This window comes from Sminthopsis crassicaudata, chromosome 3, assembly GCF_048593235.1.
Source record: "Sminthopsis crassicaudata isolate SCR6 chromosome 3, ASM4859323v1, whole genome shotgun sequence".
Classification (NCBI taxonomy): domain Eukaryota; kingdom Metazoa; phylum Chordata; class Mammalia; order Dasyuromorphia; family Dasyuridae; genus Sminthopsis; species Sminthopsis crassicaudata.
In genome coordinates, this window is record NC_133619.1 from 509,772,946 (window position 1) to 509,786,133 (window position 13,188).

The 13,188-nt window shown below is 42.7% G+C and overlaps 1 protein-coding gene across 3 annotated transcripts in view; it reads right to left on the reverse strand.

The window, feature by feature from the left end:
- Positions 1–583: 583 nt before the first annotated feature.
- Positions 584–13,188, reverse strand: part of STARD10 (StAR related lipid transfer domain containing 10) — a 49,466-nt gene continuing 36,861 nt past the window's right edge. For all 3 annotated transcript variants that reach the window (XM_074304002.1, XM_074304003.1, XM_074304001.1), the window contains 5 exons: positions 12,973–13,120; positions 11,071–11,174; positions 9,072–9,189; positions 1,292–1,344; positions 584–1,115 (listed from right to left, as the gene is read on the reverse strand). In XM_074304002.1, coding sequence (XP_074160103.1) covers positions 876–1,115; positions 1,292–1,344; positions 9,072–9,189; positions 11,071–11,174; positions 12,973–13,120 — 663 coding nt within the window. In that variant the 3' untranslated portion in view covers positions 584–875. The remainder of the gene's footprint in view (positions 1,116–1,291; positions 1,345–9,071; positions 9,190–11,070; positions 11,175–12,972; positions 13,121–13,188) is intronic.

The window sequence follows — 13,188 nt, forward strand, 5'->3', positions numbered from 1 at the left end:
TAAAAGGCTATTATTAAAAAAAAAGAATTGGATCCCAGACATCCACCCAAAGTTGATGGGTCAATGGGCCCAGAGACTCAGCACAGGAGCCATCACGACCTCTGGTTAGGCTTTCTTGCTCTCTGCATAGGACACATATCCTATGACTGCACTAAGAACTCCCCAGGATCTTCAGTTTAGGAGGGCCTGGATTCAAATGAATAACCCCAAAGCTTTCCCCATTAGAAAACAACTTATTAATGACTATAGAATTTGGCTGAGTACAGGAAACAAAAAAAGGAGGATCTGTAGTTAGTGTAGACTTATAGAATGAATGAATGGACAAACAACTAGATGAATAAATGAATCAATAAAAGAATAAGTCAAAGATGAAAAGAATGATAATAAAACCGAAGGGCTGAATGAAGGGGTAAGAAGGATAAATACAAGACTGGATAATTAGGGGGAAAAAGCATTAGATGAATCAATGATTAAAGAATAAATGATTAAAGTTGCATTACAGAACAAACAAATAAATGATTTAACAGGAAAAAGCTGAAAAGGCAGAGAGAAATGGAGAAAAATTAGGGCCCTGACCCAAGACTGTGGTTGTTGTATCAGTTTAATGGGGGTTATTTCTATACAAAATCTGCTACCCCCATTTTCCACCCCTGCCCTAGGAGAAGGAGACCAGCCTGGGTTGGGGGAGGGGGCACCCCCCAGGGGTTATCATCAACCCCAAGGTAGGGGGACAATTCACCAAAAGCCCTCTCCCCTTCTCTGGGAGAAGGCAGACAAAGTAGCTTAGCCCAGGTCCCAGCCTTCACTTCCCCTCCCCTCCAGCAGTAGGGCAGGGGGAAACTGGCCCGGGGCACCCCAAGGTTCTGACAGATCCCTCAGTTAAGAGAGGAGTCATCATCACTGCCTTCACCCCCCGCCCCCCGTTCGTCCCGGCTCTCTGCCACAGTGCTTTCATCGATATTTTCTAGGGAGTCAGCGTGCTGGACAGACAGCTCTGACAGGGCTACGCTGGGCAGGGGGCTCTGCTCTGGATGCAGCCACGGCTTGAAGTGGGGCCGATGCTTCTGTTTCCATTCTGGATACTTCATGCACGCCTTGTACATCTTCTTCATCGCCTGTACCCCAAGGACCAGAGCAAGCAGAGGAGAGAAGAGAGGGCACCAGGATCAGGGTTACACAGCCACACTCTGCCTGCATCCCTGGCTCCCCCATCCATCCACATCCCTGACCTGGCCTCCACCACTGCTCTCAGCAACTTTCCCACCCTCCACCCCACTCGCCAGGCACTCACCTTGGGAGCCAAGAATTGAGATGACTTATTCACTACCCATTTGGGTAAGGATCCTGTGAAAACAGAAGAGTGACTGAAAACAAAGAACTGAGCTCTGCAAGCTGGAGGGCACCTCAGAAGGGATCTCTCCTACATCTGCCTGAGCAGGAATCTCCTCTCCAATATTCCTGATGGGTGGCTCATCAAGCTCTGCTTGAGCTCCTCCAAGTGAAGAGAAACTCGCTGCCACATAAGATTATTAAAGACATTCTAAGAGCCTTTGAAAACAAAAGGTACAATATATAAATATATATATATACATATATATATATATTTTTTTAATCTGGCCATGTGGCACCTAAAAATCAGCAATTTGGACTCTGTGGTCTACGAGGTCCCTTAGAGCTTCACCCTTCCATCAGTCTCTCTCCTTCTACCTACAGATATCTTGGAAAAGTGGCATCTGCAACTACCTTCAGGGCCCTCTTTACTGGCACCTCAAGTCAACATATCCAAAGCCACTCATATGCTTCTGACTTCACAATTTTCTCAGGAATACCATCATTCACCTACCTACAATGTTCATATATCTTACTGCTGAATAAAGTTCATATCAAGGCTTTCCACACTGGAAGCTTTTCTGATCTTCCATCTAGACAGATGATATCCCAACCAAACTATACAACTTGGTGTGTTTCCTGTGCCCTTCACATGATCCACCTTCATGCCTTTGCTTACTCTGTTCCTGGCTCCTAGGATGATCACCTTCCCTGGATTCCCATTGAATTTCTTTAAAAGCCAACTCACAAGCTGCCTCCTCCTCCTCCAGGAAGCCTTCTTGGACATATCCCTTCTCAGTATCTCCCTCCCCTCCGAGTTTACAAGGCTTTATATTTTTCAATGCTACATTGATTAATCTTCACTATAAGACCATGAGCTTCAACATCTAAATGTCCACAACCAATATGCGCAGTATTTAGTAAGGAATCATCCACAAAGTAATAAAGAACAAACAATTTTTAAAAGTCCCTTCCTTTGACAAAGGACAACCACAGGAACTGTTCTCTTCAAATTTTTTTTCATATAGCCTGATGACCTCCTTTCTCTTACACCATATACTCAGCGCTGTGGCTTAACGCATGTGTATTAGGGGAAGGGACAGAAAGGGGGCTGCCTCTGTCCCTATTCCCCAGCACCTAGGACAGAGCTTGGCACAAAGCAGGACTTGACTGACAGTCAACCTCCCCATGGGTGTTAGCCAGGGCCCAGGGCTTTTATTGATTTTAAGGCAACCTGAATTCTTACTCCTGGTTTGAGGCTCTCTTGCCCTGAGCTCAGATAGGTGACTACCATTCCCTCTCCTTAGAGAGCAGTGGAATACAATGGAGAAAAGAGCTCTGTATTGGAACTAGAGCTAAATGTGGGTCCTGGGTAACTGGGTAACCCTAGGCAAGTCACTCCCTTATTTCTTCCTTCTTTCACATGGAAAGGAGAATTGATTTGTTCTTCTTGGCCTCTGAGGGCAGGACATGCGAGCCCCATGGGGAATGTATAGAGGTGCAGACCAGTTTACAACAAATTTTCTAAACCCCAGATAGTATCACATGAGATAGGCTCCTTCGGGAAGAGGTTCACGCATCCTGAGGGTCATCCAAAGAAGGCCGCTTCTGGCTCCCCCATTTCTGGTTCCTTCTTGAATGTACATTGTTACTCCATAGTGTCTTCCCCATTAGAGTGGGAGCTCCCTGAGAGCTGGGACTGCTTATGTCTTGCTTTGAATCCCTGGCACTTATCACAGTGCCGGTACAGTGTTTAATTAAGGCTTGCTGACTAAGGTGGAGGCTGCTTGCTGGGAACAACAGGGGAGATTTCTGTTCAGATACATGCTGATTTTCAGGTAGACACTGTGATTCTGGAGTGAGAGGGAATCCAGAAACAAAAACCGTGCTCCGAGTGAGTTGAGGGGAGCTAGGAAGAGGACAGTGATGGGGCTCTTCATAGGCAGTGAGGTTCTCACTCAGAAGGGCCAAAGTCAGAAGGCCAATTAGCCTGCAAAGTGAAGAGAGCCACTGTGGCCACAGGATCCTTTGTCAATCCCTGCTAATGATCAGTTCTGGACTCTCTAGGTCTGCTGGACTTTATTTCTTTCCACAGGCCCCCACTGGTGACTTCCAAAAAACAACCCGTGTCTGGTGACTAAAAGGGAAAAGTACATGTCCAGGCTGGCCAGTGACAGCATTAGTCACAAAAGGGGATTGTGTCCCAAGGCCTTTTTTTAAATGGAGAGGTATGCCTGGCAAAGATAAAGCAGAAGAGGATAAAAATGCCAGGTGTACCTGAAACTTAGACTCTGAACCACATTCCCTTCTTTCTCTCACATGGAGAAATTAGAATAACATGTGATAGTTTCCATTTCTACCGGGCTTTAAGGTTTCAAAATGCCACCTCCTCCAAGAAGCTGGTCCTGATCCTGAGAAGCAGAAACTAGCTTCCCCTAGAGAAAAACACTTCCCAAGTACCCCCAGGTTTGCCTCCCTGGGGCATGTTTATTTTGTCACTGAGGGATCAAGCTATATCTATGCCTGATCAGGCAAATGGGCACATACACACTGACTCCACAGAGAGTAGGCACTTATTTTAAATGCTTGGAGACTGAATAGGTGTGAATAGTAGCAGATCACATTTACAAAAGTGATATAAGGTTTGCAAAGTATAGTATATTGTATATGCACCTATAAGTGTACAATCTTAAATATAAATTTTATATATGTGCACATATAATTTACACACACATACATGTAAGCATGCAAACTTATAATGCATATAAATTGTTTAAGAGGTGGTGGTGGTGGTGGTGGTGTGTGTGGGTGGGGGTGTGTGACCATGAGTGAGTGCCCAGAACAGGAACCATGGAATAAGGGTCGGCCAGGATCAGACATCCTGCCTAGAGTTCCAAGCTAGGGCTGCACAAAGCACAGGATGCCCTGTCTCCAGGCACCAGAGGAGATGGAGAGAGAGGTTGTGTGCTCAATAGGATACCCAACTTTTCAACCCAGTGATATACAGCAATTCCAAAAGATTCATGATGAAAAACGCTAACTCCAGAAAGAGAATTGGTGGACTCCAAATGCAGAGAACTAAAGCATTCCCCCACCTCTTTATTTTTCTTGTTTTTCTTTTTCTACATATTTAATGTGGAAATACAGATTTCATCTGTATAGTGCGTTATAGAATTTCTTTGTCTTTTCAATGAGTGAGCAAGGGTTCTTTTGGAACTGAAAGTAAACATTAAAATTTAAATTGAAAGACAAAATAACCAAAATAAAACAAAATCCAAATGCTCAGAGTTTCAAGCTAAGCCAATAGATCTTATTTGACTCAACCCCTGGCCTAGGCCAGTACTCAAGAGCAGAAATTGTGGAATCAGTGCTGTAACATAATAGAAGCTTAGAAGAAGTATATGGGGGAGGGGGGATGAATGAAGAGGTTTTACAAGGAGGGGCAGTATTTCAGACTTTGCCCCCAGTGCTTCCAACAAAATTGGCAACACTATGTTGCTGCCCAAGGCAGATCACTAGAAGAATGAGTAAACAAAAAAATAAATAAATAAAAAGAGTTATTTCAAGGCCTGAGATGTCCATTTACACAAACCCAGAGGAAAAAAATATTAACACATCTACAAGAAAAGTCTCAAAGAAAAAAACGCACACACACACACACACACACACACACACACACACACACATATGCATAGAGCTTGTCTACAAGACCAATTAGAATTCTCAGAAGAAATAATACATGAGTTTAAAAACAGTATAAATGAAGGCAAGAATTGGAAAAGAAATAAGAGCTACAGAAAAAAGACTTAGAAAGAGAATAGTCTGACACAAGAATTCAGAATAAAAATAAGAAGGAACCAAATTAATGATTGTGAGCAAAGTCAAATGACTGAAAACATAGAAGAAAATGTAAGGAAGCTCATATCAAAAATAGCTGACCTGGAAAAAGGATCAAGGAGAGTAACTTAAGGCTCATTGAACTACCTGAAAGCCATAACCAAAATAAACTAACACACTTCAATTCCATATTTCAAGAAATCATGAAAGGACATAGTCTAGAACTCTTTGAATCAGAAAGCAAAATGAAAATAAAAAGAATCCATCAGTTATCGCCTAAAAAAAAAGCTCCAAAATGAAATTTCTAGGAGCATTACAGTGAAAAGTCCGAGCTTCCCTGTCAAAAAAAAAAAAAAAATACTGTAAACCAAGAGGAAGTAACAATCCAAGTCCCAACCACAGTAAGGCTCACACAAAGGTCCAATAGCAGAGAGCTTAGGATATAAAACTCTGAAAGGTTAAGAGGCTTACAGTGAAAAAATAAAATATTCAGTAAAATTTAAAAGAAGAAGAAAATGGATCTTTAATGTGATAGAAAATTTCCAAGAATTCTTGATAAAAAGACCTGAATTGGGTAAAAACTTAAAATGGGAGGAGAAAGATGTATTTTGTGGGAGAAGGGAGGAAATACAAGCATCCCTCAATGTGGTTTTTGTTATATTCTGGTGATCTTAAAAGAAGGAGGAAAATATATACCAAGGAAGGAAAAGGGAATCATGGAGGTAAAAAAGACTTACTAAAAATCTATACAAATAAGGACGATCATGTGGGAAAGCAGGCATCACTTGAACCTCATTTTGAACTGACTGAGACAAGCGAGCAGAACCAGGAAAATAATTTGTATTATAAAAAATATGCCATAAAAAATTCACTTTGAAAGACTTAAGCTCTCTGATCAACCATAATCTGAAAGACAGCCACACCTCCAAGCTGAGAGGAAAAAGGAACACAGAGAAAAGTATTTTTTAAGGTGGCCAATATGGGAGTTTGTTTTGACTATGTGTTGGTTTTTTTGTGGCTTTTTTTTGTTTTTTGTTTTTTGTTTTCCAGAGGGGGGTTGGAAGGAAAAAAGAAAATATACTGGATAATGTAGGAAAAAACACAATCACCTTAGGATTATAGTTTCAAAGGTTTAGAGCTGAAAGAGATTATGGCGGGTGAAAGATGAAATGACTGAGGAAACAAAGGTTCATTCTTCCAAGCATATAGATTTATTAAGAAATACATGCTAATTACCCAACAAACTGGGACCAGACCACCTCAGCTTAGGCCTGACCCCAAACATAGGGGGAGACAGACTTTTATATGTTAAAAAAATCAAATAAGGTCAATTAATTAATTAATAGGAAACAATACATTAGGTAATCTGATTTATAATTGGAGAGAAGATTAGGGACTTTCAAGCTGTGAGGGGGAGTGTGAACAGGTAGTTTCCTGAAATCAGAAAAAAAGGTGTCCTATTCCTCCCTCAAGTATCTGTGAACAATCAAAGGAACATGGAAACTTAGTTGACTGATCAGTTTTCAGATAAGAAACATGGATTGCTTGAAATGTACAACTATGAGAAAAGTCCTTCTATCTGGCTGAAATTCTGGTCTTGATATTCTAGATCCTTGGTTAAGGGATAAAAGCAGCAGGTTACCTAATGTTATATTGTCTCCATTTAATTGATCGGCCTTATTTGAGTAATTGTTTTCAATGTATAGAAGTCTTGTCTCCCCCTATATTTGGGGTCCAGGGGTAAACTGAGGAAAGGCCTGGTATCGATGTGTTGGGCAAGTGGCAGGCAAAGCTTAAGAAATCAATTCCTTGGAAGATCAAACTTTTATTTCCCCAAGTCATTTCATCTTCCATCAGCCACAAGACCATGAAGGCTTTCTCACCTTACCCACTTATTACAGATGAAGAAACTGAGGCTCAAAAAGTTTAAGTTACTTGCCCAAGATCAAGCAGGTAATAAGTGGTCTTTGACCTTCGAATCCAGTGCTCTCTCTGATGTCCCATGATGTGTCCTTGAATACAGGAAGGACGGAGATTGAACACTGAGTTCACTGAGAGAGGAAAATCCTTCTACTAAGTGAGGGTAGGAGAAGTTAACAGAGTCTCCCAGAGCACTAAGAGGGAGGGCAAATGACTGGCCTAAAGTCACCCAGGCAGGCAAGTCATAAGTTCAAATCTTCCTGGTTGGGGTTTGTCCACGATGTCACACTGCCTCACACTAAGAGGTGGGGGTTATTTTTGTTTCCCCTTTTTAAGTAAAAATGAGGTTGAGTAATCAAGTGACCTGCCCCATCTGCTAAGAACCGAATGAGATAAGATTTAAATCCAGGTAGTCGTCACTCCAAGTCCAGTGAATGTTCTATGTGCTAAGCTATACTTCTCACTCCAAGGGTTTCTCCTCCTCAGTTTCCTCCCTCTCTACCAGGCTCTACCCTCCTAGTCCTCAAGGTCAGTCAATCCAGGCAGCATTTATTAAGTACCTAACTGTGTAGACAGTCTTTGCCCCAAGAGCATATGATATATGAAACAGGATATAGCTTCACAGATAAGTACATAGAAGACATTAACTAGGAAATCCAAAGTGAGGAAACAGGAAGTTTCTTGAAAAAAGTGGTATTTGAGCAGAGTCTTGAAAGGAGTCCATGGTTCCAAGGAGTAGAGGTGGGCAGGGGGATAGGAGCACACTATAACTCCTTTCTCTTCCTTGCTTCCCCATAGCTCCCCAACCCAAATCCAAACATAGACCTGAGGTCACAGAGTTGGAATTCATTCCTTTTCCACTCTACCACAGTTGTCTTCCAAAAATTCAGGTGTTCTCTCTTCCTGTTTTCCAATTCCTTCCTCTTGTTCCCCCCGCCCCCTGCCATTTGACTCCAAAGACAAATTTTTTTCATGGAGAAAAGTGTCAACAAATCAGTCAGTGGTTTAGAGACTAATGGCATTTATCTGTTACTGGAAGGAAGAGGAATAGCATGAAGAGAATTTATAAGATTTTAAAGCTGGCAAAGTCCTTGTAAGTATGAAGTCAAACTATTCCCATTTGGGGGGTGTGTGTATTTTTTTTGTTTGTTTTTTAAGGCAGTTGAGTTTAAGTGACTTGCCCAAGGTCACATAGCTAGTAAGTGTCATCTAGCTGCCCTAAATTATTCCCATTTAACAAGAGAAAAACACACACACACAGACAGACACACACACACACACACACACACACACACACACAAACTGAGCCTAGTCAAAGAAAAGGGATTTGTCCAAGATCACAGAGCTGGCAAATGGAAAAACCCAGACCCAGAGCACTTGACTCCTGCCATCCAGGAGTCTACTCCTATGACAGGTTATGTTATGTCTCACAACCTAATAAATAGAGATTAAGCCCAACTCCTAGAACAAACAGAGCACATCATAAAAAAGGGTGGCCGCACACCCCACCCCTTCCCAGCTTTTCCTGTAGCCAGAAATGTCCAGGAGTCATTTTTGATTCTTCACTTCTCCCCCACCTCTTATCATCCTCAATGACCATGAATAACTTAGGCTAAATCCAAAAGGTTTCCTCTAAGCCTCATCTTCCAGACTGATAAGTAACACTGTTCACCAAACATGGGCTCTCTGCTTAACTTAAAGCATTTATCATGTACTGTCCTGAGTTAGAGTTACCTGCTTCTGTCTGGGCCCCTACCAGATGACAAGCTCCTTGAAGGGGCTCCCCTCATTAAGAGATCCAATTTGTAGCCTATATTTCCTACTCATGCCCTACCACCTCACCTGGCACAAGGCAAGGGACACATCAGGGCATGGAGGGTGTGGATAAAGGCTAAGGACAGATATATTGCTCTGTTTTGGGGTGGGAGACTCTCAGAAGGGAAAGGACAAGAGGAAAGGGGGGCAGGGCAGGTGCAGTATCTCACCTTTGGGGTCTACCTGGGCCAGGTAGGTGATGACAGAGCTCTTGGGGCCTGTGCTCTGGATGAGGTAGCCCGTCTGGATGGACACAGCTCGGACCAGGTCTTTTCGGGGTGGGTATTTCTAGGAAGGGAAGGATAGGCATGAGGTACAGCCATGGCTGGCACCTGAGGCAGGAAGAAGAGAGAAGTAACAGAGGCCATTCTCTAAGACATTAGAGAAGGGAAGTCTCTCTAAATTGCCCTCCTACCCACAAATATCTTCTCATACTCTCTTCTCTGGGCTGTACTCTGGGCTCTATTCCACGTTGTTCTTGTTACACTTTTAGAATCATCTGAGAGTCTGGATCTCTACCTCTCTCCTATTTTCCCAGCTCTGGCTTTTCCTTGACGCTTTCCCACTTGAAGGTTTCAAATAATCAATGTCTTTGTTATAAAATTATTCCTTTCATTCCCCTACTAAACTTTGAGTTTTTTCATAATCTTTAATTTTTATTTTAACATCTGTATCATTATTTGAACAATTTTTTTCCCTGTGGTCATGACACTCAGGTTTCAAACAATCACCTCAATTTTTAAAAAACAGAAAACTGAAGCCCAGAGAGGGGCAGGGGACTGCCCCATGACATGCTGCGCAAGTAGCAAGTTGGTCCATTGAGGATGTGAACCCAGATTTCCTGACCCCCCCACTACAGGATTCTAATCAGGGAAAGAATAACACTTGCCATTTCTCTAGAACTCTGAGGTTCATTTAAAAAAGAAGACTTTCCCCTCACATAACGTGGGTTAATTTATCAGTTATAGTTCCTACTTAACAAATGAGGAAACAGGCCAGGAAAAATGAGGTGAATTCATCAGATAGCATGAGTTAGAGCCAGACCACCACTGCTCAACCCACAAGATGTAATCTCAGAGAGTCTGAAGGAACTGAGGGTAGAGACACCAGAATGATCTGGAAGCGAGGGCAGAGACGAGACCATGATGCAAGAACATGGCAGGACGAGATAGTGGGCTGCTGTATAAGGAGGAGGCTGGAGTAAATGATCTTTAGAGTCCCTTGCAGCTCTCAGTGCTGTGATTCTGGATGACTAAGTCTTGGAACATAATCCTTCTTATTTTTAAAACTAACCAAAGTGGCTTTCTTCCCTCAAAGGTGTATTGTTCATTTTTTACAGTTAGGAAAACTAAGTCTGGCACAGGTGACTTGGTCATATCATGGGTTAATTTATAGGATTAAAACTCAAACTTACGAACCAGGAGATCATTATATACAGCAACAACAATACTACATGATGATCAATTCTGATAGACGTGGCTCTCTTCAACAATGAGATAATTCAGGCCAGTTCCACTTGTGCAGTGATGAAGAGAGCCATCTGCACCCAGAGAGAGAACTGTGGATTACAACATAGCATTCTCTCTCTCTTGTTGTTTGCATGCATTTTGTTTTCCTTCTCAGGTTTTTTTTTCTTTTCTAGATCCAATTTTTCTTGTGCATCAAGATAACTGTATAAATATGTACACATATATTGGATTTGTACTGGATTACCTGCCATCTAGGGGAGGGGATGGGGGCAAGGGGGGGAAAAGTTGGAACCGAAGGCTTTGCAAGGATCAGTTGCAAAATTACCTATGCATATGTTTTGTAAATAAAAAGCTATAATTTAAAAAAAAAAAAAAACTCAAGCTCTAAGACTTGTGTTCTGTTCACCGCATTGCACTGCCCAGACCCCAGCCCTGTGCACAGCTGGTGTCTCTAAACATTTGGTGCACTGGACTCAAGTTGTCCAGGGCTTCATCCTTCCCAAAGCACTTTCCTATCTATTCTTTTCATTGGATCAGTTCTAGGTGGAAACCAATGTCATCCCCATTTCAGAAATGGGAAAAACTGAGCCTCAGAAAAAGGAAGGAACTTGCCCCAAATAATACATTGGGTCAAGTTCTCGAGCCAGTTCTAGAACTGTTCTGAAGGCTCCCAACAGCGCCTGGCTTCCAGCACACTCACTGGGTGCTTGACTGAGTAGTTCATGATGATGTAATCGGCTCCCATGGGCAGCCAGGACCGGAGAGTGATGACGTCCCGGTTCTTCAGGGGTTTCGGACACCTCCCTAAGCAGAAGAAAAGGGCCATTAGACAGGAAACTACAGGCCATACCACATCCCACAAGCCCCTCCCAGAGACTCCACCAAGAGTTACTGAGCCATTGAGGGGCAGCAGTGGTCCGAGGGCTAGCCAGCCAGCCTCCTGGCAATCCTCCCTTCCCCAGGTGGCCTTCTTTGCTTAACCTAGGCCTGTGTCCTCCTCCACCCAGAGCATGGCAGAGCCACATGCAGGAACACTGGCTTTCTCTAATTGTTTCCGGTAGAGGATAATCACTTCCCCTTCACGGGCTGAGAGCTCCTCTGGGACAGAGAAAGATCTCCTCCTCCTGTCAGACACATGACACCATCCTGAACAGGGCAAGCTCCCGGGGAGACTTTGGTTAACATAGACGGGGTGAGAAAAGGGGAAATACTAGGAAAAGAGAAGTGAGGTGGGGGAAGGGGAAAAGGGAAGGCGACAGGATCATGGTTTTTGTATTCATGAAGGGCTAGCTTGGAACAGAGGATAAATTTGTCCTGCCTGATCCCAGAGAACAAAACTAGGATCGATGGGAGGGAAGTTATAGAGACAAAGATTTCTGATCAACATAAGGAAGGATTCTTAACTGGAACTACCTGACCCACAATGCTAGGACACTACACCAACAAGAGCAAACAAAGAGGAAATCATCCTATACGTATAAAGATATAAAAACTGTTTCAGGTGGCAAGGAACTGGGAACCAAGAGGAGACCCCATCGATTGGGGGAGGGCTGTACCAATTATGCTACAGAAGTGTAATGGAGTATTACAGTGCTGTGAGAAACAATGAAAGGAATATTCTCAGAGAAACTGGGAAAGACTTATATGAACTGATACAGAGTGAAGTGAGCAAAACAAGCGATGCAATAAAAATTTTGTGAAAACAATTTTGGATGACTCAAGAACTGATCAAAGTAATATGATTAACTATGATTCTAAAAGACTGTTGATGGCGCCTGGCATCTCCAAAAAAAGAAAGGGGACTAAATATACAGAATGAGATACCTTTTTGTCATGATCTGTGTAGTAATTTGTTTTGCTTCACTATGCATATACATTATAAGTATTTGTTGTTTGTGGGGGGAAGGTAGGGATAGGGCAGGAAGGGAGGAAAAAGGTTGAGAGGAGACAAAAATAAATGCTTAATAGTACTAAAATGATTAAAAATTGTAAATGTCAGTTGGAACTTTCCCACATTGAAGAAACAAGTTGTATTGGGAGGGAAGGAGGCAATAATGATCAATGAAGTTCTTCAAGCAAAGACTGAGTAATCCTGATGTCAGGGAAGCATTAAAAGATTCCTGAATAAGAAAGGTTATTAGACCACACTTTTCGGCTCTCAATGTCTGAGATTCTAATCTTTAGGGGGCATCCTGGCAGAGAGGATGGTGTTTTAGACCTGGGAGAAGACCTGACTTCAAACTGAAGCTAGGCATTTTCTAGCTATGTGATCCTGGATTTAAAATTCTCTGAGTCTCAGTTTCTTCATCTATAAAATGGGGATAATATCTCTAGAAATACCTCAGGATCTTTCTGGGAGCTTCAATTAAGATAATGCATACAAAAGTGCTTCACAAATATTAACGCATTAGATTATCATGCTAAAATTTCATGATTCTGAGACACCATGAGTAGTCTTAAAGACTGTAGTCTAAGTAATTATGGTTCCATATTCTCAAATTCTATGATTGTGTGAGTCTGTTAGTCTACCGGGGCATAGGAAAAGAAAGGGGAGCTCAGGAAAGATAAGTGAGAAGGATCGAGGCGATTCCCAGGTCCTCACAGGAGTAGTAGCCCACATCAGCGTTCACAGTAAGACGGGCGATGTCAAAGGTCTCAATCACATTGCTGTCCCACTTCTTACGGTACTCGATGTCATGCAGCACATCATAGAGTGTCTCAGCCGGTACGTCTCGGCACTCCATCCGACACTACAGGGAGACAGACAGAGGGACAAAGGTCAGTGCCCTGGTTTGAGGAGCCCCAGAGAGCCAGCCAT